The sequence below is a fragment of the Ornithodoros turicata genome, unplaced genomic scaffold (assembly GCF_037126465.1).
Source record: "Ornithodoros turicata isolate Travis unplaced genomic scaffold, ASM3712646v1 Chromosome12, whole genome shotgun sequence".
Classification (NCBI taxonomy): Eukaryota; Metazoa; Arthropoda; class Arachnida; order Ixodida; family Argasidae; genus Ornithodoros; species Ornithodoros turicata.
In genome coordinates, this window is record NW_026999301.1 from 2,315,680 (window position 1) to 2,324,508 (window position 8,829).

At 45.6% G+C, this 8,829-nt stretch overlaps 1 protein-coding gene across 1 annotated transcript; it reads right to left on the reverse strand.

Moving 5' to 3' along the window:
• Positions 1 to 1,536: 1,536 nt before the first annotated feature.
• Positions 1,537 to 2,378, reverse strand: LOC135371681 (uncharacterized). Its single transcript, XM_064605660.1, has 2 exons — positions 2,309 to 2,378; positions 1,537 to 2,198 (listed from the first exon to the last, which is right to left on the reverse strand). The coding sequence occupies exons 1-2, from the start codon at positions 2,376 to 2,378 to the stop codon at positions 1,537 to 1,539; spliced, it is 732 nt and encodes a 243-aa protein (XP_064461730.1).
• Positions 2,379 to 8,829: the final 6,451 nt, after the last annotated feature.

Genomic DNA, 8,829 nt, shown 5'->3' on the forward strand with positions numbered 1-8,829 from the left:
AGGCTTCACTCTGGACCACGAACTGCAAGTGCAGGGGATTCGACTTAACACCCCAGCATTCACAAGAGGTAAGTGCCCTAGCTCAAAAGCAGCCATGCATTTAACCACAATTTTGTTTTGCAGGGAAGTCTCAATTAACAGAGGCAGAAGTGACCCAGACAAGACGGATAGCCGCTGTACGGATCCACGTTGAAAGAGCGATCAACAGGATAAAGACCTATCGCATATTGAAACAGGCCTTACCTATTGCATCTAAGAAGGTTATCAGTAACATAATTTTTGTATGTGCTGGGCTCTGTAACTTAAAGCCACCCTGATCAGGGAAGCTCACAGGACAGCATAGGTGGTAAATGTTGTGTGTTGAGCATTTTCCAATAAATCATGTATGTCCTGTGGAGAGGAATCTGAGTTGACGTAATGGGGGTTCAAATGATGGCCGATATGTTGCGACTTTCACAAGACTAAGATCAATGTTTTAATTACAGCTTCAGGATATTGCAGTATGTTACATTAAGTTCTCTTTGTCCATTTCTGTGGTGCTCTACAAGCATTGGCAACAGTGCACAAAAGTAAAATTTTCTTAGTCGCACAACATTGGTAGCCAAGAACGACGGGTCAAATAGCACTTCAAGAACTATATCAGTCACATCACCACTTGTGGCAACAGACCACACATAAAAATAACACCGTCGTCTTCCAGTGCACAGCATCTGGAATTGCACCTGCATGAACAACCCATTAGGTCCATTCTTTGAAATAACATAATTCTCGTCGATGAGCCTCACATCGTATTTGCCTTTCACAATCATTTCCTTGCAGTTTTCAACATGGGGACACTTGATCTCGAGGACAGCGTCTTTAGATTCAATTATGCCGTCAGGAGAGGCGGCAAGCCATGGGTAATCTTCACTCACGAAAATTCCACACTTCACAACGTGGAGCCCAGTCCTAGCCATAAACCATTCACGGGCTGCATTTTCACATGCTTTGCCATGTTTTATCGCTGCATTCCCAAGGAATGATGGCATGGCAATACCCTTTGCTGCCTTATTGTATGATGTTGTCTCCCTTTTTGGCACCTTCTTGACATTCGATGCTGTGAGCCTCAAGCGACGTGCTGCATGCCACAGTTCACTGTCCTGGCCTCGTGTATGGTACTCAAGCGTGGATATTGCAGTCGGCGATAGCACAATATAGTTCTTATGAAACGTACTACATGGCGAGCAACTGTGCGGCAGCTCATATTCTGCATCATGGCTTGCATGGTTACCTGGGCATAAGGGCCAATGTTCCATCAGTGGTGACGCAACACCTTTCATATTTCCTCGGTCTTGATTCCGTGGAGGAGGGTGGAAGGTTTCATTCAGAAGTGTTCCTATATGAAAAAGAAATAAGTTTGAGCAAAATGTCGGACAGCTGTAAATCCTGCGACATGGCAACACTGAGCTTTTTAGAAATAACAACTGAGCTTCACGAATAACTGAAATGAGCATGTCTGGTCCTGTCACTTCTTGAAAATGCTACCGCACACACACTTTAGTACACAAAATGGACCAAAATACCTTTAACGTTGAAGAGAGGAGACAAGGGTGATGACTTCATGAACTCCTTGAAGGTTCTGTCATCCATAGGCGGGTCACTTGGTAGTGCTGCTCTTTTTTCCCTTTTTACATCCGGGTCAAGTATCCGCCTCTGCATCTTGAATGAGACGTCCCCTAGCACAGCTGGTTCCACGTTCTGCTTCGTTCCTCTGTTCCACTGCATTACTGTGTCTGTGCAGGAAATGCCAGTCAGCCCATTGCAAACTGCAAGGTCTATCTTCCAGAGGACTGCTCCAACGTGGCTGCATACTCTGGCTTTCCCTGCCATGCAGGTACAGCCAGCAGTCAGAACTGTGCCACTGTACTTCGCACATATCCATACAGAATGGGGTCTGTTGTGCACAGCTTGCGATGGTGTCACCTCACCTTTAACAAACACTATTTCGTTGTCTACTTTGTGGACCAACAGTTTTCCAACCCACCCGCACTGTAGGTAATTGTATGACTCCAGGCTTTTATAGGCCTTCACGTCTTTCAAGTCACAAGCCTTTGAGCTGAGAAGGTAGTAAACGATGTCACCTGAGGTGACTCCCGGCCACCACTTCATATCGTCGCTCCAGCTGTCAAGATCGTCGGGATGAGGGTAGTACCGGCCATCTAGAATTAGAAGTTGAACCTTGTAGCGCAACTACAACTGTGCGTCAGATTCCGTGGAGATATCATTGCCCTGACAAAAACACACAACTGTTAGAGCGCTAGCCACTCACCTTCTATCATTAGCGGGATCTTCGCCTGCTTCGTCTTTGTAGTCGACGGCTCTCGCGAGGCCGGAGCCATCACGACGTAAATATTTTCAAACAGCAACAATACTTCGCGGTAGGCACTGCACCTCGCAACAGTAGCGAAAAAGTAATAAGGAGATGTAAAGATAAACGGAAACAACGATGACAAAAAATAAAAATAGCAAGAAAAGTGCGAAGCGTAAACAGCCCGAGTAATCAACGAGGTAGAAGTAGAAGACCGCGCATCTCCAAGAGTCCAATATGGAGGAGAGGAGAAAGCCGGCAGAGGTCGCTGTGGCACTAAACATGGCGCGGCGCAGCGGCTACTCGTTGGAATCATGTATATCCTGCAGGAGAACATAATAGCAACGCTCACTATTACATACACTGCATTGTGGGGCCAGGGTTATCTGAAAACAAAAGACAACAACTATTACCCTATTGAAAATTCCTCTGATGGACCATCAAACTTGATGTCTGGGAGGTTTTTTGACCCTGATGGTTAAAGCCTCCAACTTTCCGCGAAATTTCGTGGAAATGACGATCTTCCGCACAATCACCTTTTTTTTTCGCGGAAATTCCGCGGAATGCTGTAATTCACTGTGCAGTTAATAATTTATGCTCCCTTAGTCAATAATGCCTGTTAGATCTAAAAAAGCTCTTCGCTAAAAAAGCCTCGTGCTAAAAAAAACAACATTGCTTTGCCTGCAAACGGCGCCGTCAGCAGACGCGCGACCAGCGCGAGTCACATGGCACGGTTCTCCTCTCCCCGCGTGTTGTAAAGAAACGAGAAAGGGTCAGCGCGCACGTGCATTCCGGGAACGGTGGAGAACGAACGCCTTCCTATTCATACGAATACGATGTCATGTCGCACCTTGGGAAGAAAACTGCGCGGGATCGCGCTCGGGAATACAGAAACGCCGTATTCTATGAGGACGGAGGCATCCTTTTTTGCAAGGTGCGTGCTATGTCTGTCGACCATCGACGTAAATCTACGATCGACAACCACGTAATGAGCAACAGGCACCGCATGAACGCCGACAAGTTGAAGCGAAGGCAGGAAGAAACGGAGCGAGGCAATAACGTTGCTGCTGGTTGTTCTGGACTGCAGCAGCGTATTGTAAGATTGCAGACGCTGGACTCTGTGGTCACAGCCCGGGAAGGTAGGCATGGAAGGCTGGAATGGCTCGCACACGGCGTGCTGTACAGTGAAGGTATATTTTTAGTGCGCATAAAACTGACTAGACTGCGTAGTCTGAAAAATAAACGTCCTTTCGCCTGCGCCGCAAGTCACACATTTTTTCACTCATGTACTTGCGCATTGCAGCACTCTTCTTCCTCAGCTCTTCTAACGGAAGATGTTTCTTTGCAGTCAAATACCTCCTGTAGGTCTCCGCAGAGAGGAAAATTTGCAGGTCAACTAGCAGTGAACATAGTGGCAGAGTGAAAGCATCAATATACAGTGTAAATTAAATATACCCCAAAATAATCACGTTTCAAAAATCTCTTTGAAACTGAGAAGAAAGCTACACAATGTGCAGGATTTCAGGAACTTCTTCCTGAAGAGAAGCCAGTACTTTACCGCTACGAAGGTCTGGAGCGTAACAAATGATGTTAGAACTTCAACGACAAGATTTGAAGTAAAACTGCAATTTGGTACTTTTGACTGCACTACCTGAAGTGATAGTTATAAGCACAAAGCAAAAGGTGGAAAGGAGCAGCTTGTTGGTATGCATGATATATGTTTAAGCACAAACAAATTTTGAAACACAGGGTGTTCAAAGACAAATATACACAGCACTTTGTTGTGCTGTGCAGCACAACGGATTGTTTAAAGAATATGTTTGAAACACCCTTCATGCAGCTCACACGTTAAACCGGGTTTCCTTATTTGGTCGCTCCCAATTTCATTGCAATGTTTCTGGTTGAAAACTCTATTGTCAAATTTTATCTGCTGATGCAATAACTAAGGATAGTACCACAATCCCTGCAGTGAGCCCCCAGCCTACCTGCTTGCTTTCAATATTGTATTTATGCTCTCTAAGCCACCCGGATTGGCCTGTGTTCAAAGTCTGTGCTGACTTCAGTAGAGGCCATCGTTACCTGGTACATTACTTGAAGCACAAACCCTGTCTTCTAATTTTGCCAGCTGAGAATTTACACGAAGGTGTCTTTTTTAGTGTTACAGTTTGAAATGTTGTCAAAAATAGTAAATGGCTAGCCAAAATGGGAATTTTTGCTAAGGAGACTGGGCTTAGTATGAGACACAGAAAAACAAAACAAAAACAAAACACTTACGGCGCACAGCCTCCACTTTTTCAGGCGTTAGTGCGGGAAACACTTCCGTTTTGCCTCTCGACTTAGAGTTGTTAGACGGCTCTCCGGTGAATGTTTTCCGTGCCAGAACGGACGTCCCCCAAACTGCCACTGCGAGTTCCTTGACGAAGCGTGACTCTTCGTCGTGCTGCCACAGGTAGTCAAGTTTCTTCTGTGTGACTTGAAGTCCATTTCCAAGGTCAAGCTGTATGCAAATAAAAAGCATTGGTCACGTATGCCAAAACTAAAAAACTTTGGACAATGCATCGACAAAACTTTTTTCGATCTGCACGGCTGCTAAACTAAAATTTTAAACTAAAGCTTAGCAGGCCTGTAAAATATACTATGAGAACTAATTCGACCCAGTCATAATTATCACGAAAATTGAATTTAAATTGCTCTGCAACTCTCTGGAAAAAGTAATCATACACAACAGTGCTAGAGAGAGCAGTAGTACCCTCTGATCATGAACTTGCGTCAGCACGCCCTTCAGTTTTGAAGGCATTGGACTTCGTGCCCCACCTAGGATAACGGTTGGTGCTTGGAGCCTTCAGGACCAGTCCGATAGAGAGCCTGTACGTTGAATCGAATGAGTGGTCTTCACAAAGACGGCGTTCTTATCTTGGAACATCATATGGTTTAAGGATTACAGGTTACCCTCAACATCCTACATTGCCCTGTATAAAGGGCACTCGTTTCAAGCAGTTTTTCATGAACAAGCCGAAAGCTATACCACCTTTTAGCATTCGGCTTGAACGAGATATTGAATCCTTTGGTTTTACACATTACGTCCATTCTTCCTTAGAGCCTAGCAAGATGATTTCTCCTTGGCAGCCGGCACCACAGTACAATATTTCACTAAGTCCAATAAACGGGAAAATGCTGTTGAAGAAATACAGTATGAATTTGAGCATCTTAAAGAAAGCCTTCGTGATCATGTTGATATACACACTGATGCTTCAAAGACCAACATGGGAGTATCATGCGCGATGGTAAGCGGCACATGCACAAAATCACACCGCCTGAACAATGTATTGTCGATTTTTAGTGCAGAGATGCACGCTATTGTTGTCGCTCTTAATCACATTTTACAGACACGTATATCATCAGTCATCTACACAGACTCGCTGAGCTCCGTACGTGCCATATGTAGTCCGCAACCATGCAAGAATCTATTGGTGAGACGTGCTAGGTACCTGGCAGCTGTTATGGCAGCTGTTATACAAGAAAAAAGGTACAGTTGGACACTTTGCTGGGTTCCTAGTCACGTCGGTATAAACGGCAACGAGAGGTACTGCAGTTTCAGAACAGAACTCTGAACTTTTTACCCCTGTTTTAAATTAATCAGCTTATTTTTAAAGTAAATTTGTTTTAAACTTCAACAGAGTCTTGGCGCATTATGATCCTCGTTGTCGTTGCGCCATGAAACCCCTAATTATCATCATCATCTTCTGTCGTTGAACGAAAGTATCGCGCATCCCTGCATGCAGCAGTCGTCCATGTTCCCTGACAATGAAAATGTACTGTAGAGCATGCCCATGAGGGCACCTCACATCTCGGAGATGCACCGCGTAAGGGGCGGCCGAGACAGAGTCCTAATAGTAGCCCTGGTTACATTGGGTTACAAAGCCACGAAGGCAGAACACTCCCCGTCTGGTATTGCAAGATACCACCACACGTACAAATGTTCAGAGCAAAAGAAAAAAAAAATGTTCACTTGCGCTTTCTCTAGGAAGAAAGAGGAAAATTTCTCTTATTGGTCGCTGGAACACCTTTGGCGCACAGTTCTTGTAGATCACGACGTGCACTTTCCGAACACGCCTGTCGGAACTAGGTAGCGTCCTAACAACACGACCCATTGGCCATTCATTGCAGTCAATGTCTATATCCCTGAGAAACACAGTGTCACCCTCCTGAACATCTCGTTGATGTGTCTGCCACACGTGACGACCGTCGAGTGTTGGAAGGTAGTCTTGGTTCCAACGATTCCAGAAAGCGTGGGCCATGGATTGTACCATTACCTCTGATAGATGTCACCAGCATTGAAATTTCCAGCAGGTGGATGGTGTTCCCGTCTTTGTGTCAATAGGATATTTGGAGTCACAACCGCAGGGTTCTCGGCAGTGATTTACCCAGAAATTCACTGCGGGGGGGGGGGGGGGGGGGGTGCCGAGATTTCAGGGGGTATGCTTGGTGAAGGTTCAATTTCAGGAATTTCTCTGACATCTCTGCACAGTTTTCCCGTTTTATTTGTACATGTTATTCCTAGGGTTCCACGTTTTCGGCATCTATATCTCAGGAGTTTCGTGGGGGTGTTTTTCGGCACTTATGTCTCTTCTGAAATTCGGATGTTTTCGGCATTTTATATCATTTGCACGAAAAATAGATGCCGGAAAGTCGGCAGCTAAAATATCAAGGAATGCGCAGCTTCCCCAAACACCGCACGAAATACAAGATGCGAAACAACCAGGGATGAAAATGTTTTACCCGTCTCGAAATTTGCTTTATTTCACAGAGCACAATTTACAGCACATTTATACACAGCAATTCGGTTTAGGGCTTATTATAGTACAAGCATGACTACATCGTTAAACTTTCATCAGACATGGCTACTCGTTCTTTACGGTTCACAATTTCGAAAAGGCTCGCTCTACGTTTACGCTCGAGACTGGAATTGCTAGGATTTCCAGTGCATATCTTGACAAAAGAGGCCACGTATTCTCATGCGATGCCCAAAACTGTGGCGGAGCAACAACCTTTTCTGGGGGGACGTACACGGCGTATTCAGAAAATTCCTTAATCAAGCCATCCATTACAGACTCGTCACGAAGTACAGTGGAAAACACTTCTTCGTAGAGAATAAAACTCGTCTTAAGTTCGGATTTAAGATTTGGGTCTAGGATTTGTGTGCGGTACCAAAAGGAGTCCTCACCATAATTAAGATCACCCTGCACGTTCCTCTCAACGGAACCGAACCATTTGCTCTGAATGGCTTCGTAATATTGAGAAAAAGCTTCCAGTGTAGATGCGCGCAGTTCTGGTTCTATGGCGTCCAAAAGTGTCAACACATCAGATCCGTAACTGCACTGCGTGGTGTCGAACCATCTCGAAAAATGCGCAGGAAGCCGGACGGCTAAGATGGAGTGAACATTACAAACTAGGGTGTGTTCTGATTCCATCCTCTGGATTACCTCTAACACAAGGCCTGATGACTCCCTCAAAATTTTTAGCTTAGTAAGAAGCTCTTGCATTTTATCCGTAGTATCTACCATGGCACGTAACTTCTTGCACTTTTCTCTATACGCTTCTGCTCTTCTAAGGAAAGCAACGATGGGGCGCCAAAAAAGAAAGGACGTCGCACAAGGATTCGTAAAATGAAAACCATCGGGACGGGCTTACCGTAGACAAGTACTTCGGCTCAATGTCCATGGCCTTGCAGAACTTTTCGAACTTTCGCCTGAGTTCACGAGACCCTTTCAACATCGCGGGCACGTGAACGACAAACTCATGTGCATATTTGAAAGAGTCCATGCGAAGAGCGTGCCCAAGAGCATTGTTCAAAAGGTGGCAGGGATCTTTTATGTGAAGTGCTCTGTACTCTGAGTATGACTCTTTGAGATCGGTATGCAGCTTCGACATGTAGGAGGCTGAGTTCGTCACAATCGTAGCTACGTCCTCGAATGCCCTGCCGACTTTGCACAGTGCCTGCTGCATCACCGCTCCCACTGCCGTAGCATTGCACTGATCAATCACCCTAAGGTCTAACATCACTGTCCTGCATCCAGTCACCGCCGACGAGTCGTGGTATGTCACCATCACAGCTACAGCCGGACTTCCCTTGAGATCCGGAGATTCGTCAACAGTGATGCTTAAAGCGTGGCCTTCCATCGCTGCTCGGATGACACAAATATCCTTCCTGTATACCTCCGGAAGATATTTCCTGTAGAACTGATCATTGCCAGCCATGGTTCGAGCTGCAGGGCACAGTCGGCGAAAGAACTGGCTTAAGGGTCCGTCGACGTCGTTCAGCTTTACTCCGGAGTAGCAGAGGGCTCGGCAGAATTCGTGAGCGATGTCATTAGCGTCGTCTTTGCTATTTCGTGCACGTGTAATTGATTCTTCCAGCGACGGCTGTCGTGCACAGGCTGAGAATGAGACCACATAGACATTCGTTAGAGAACCAGACTATG

What these genes read in the sequence shown, in the direction of transcription:
- LOC135371681 (XM_064605660.1), bottom strand. Translation starts at nt 2,378, where the DNA reads ATGGCTCCGGCCTCGCGAGAGCCGTCGACTACAAAGACGAAGCAGGCG. An exon ending in GATCCCGCTAATGATAGAAG is followed by an intron (nt 2,199 to 2,308) that starts GTGAGTGGCTAG and finishes TTCTAATTCTAG; the next exon opens with ATGGCCGGTACTACCCTCAT.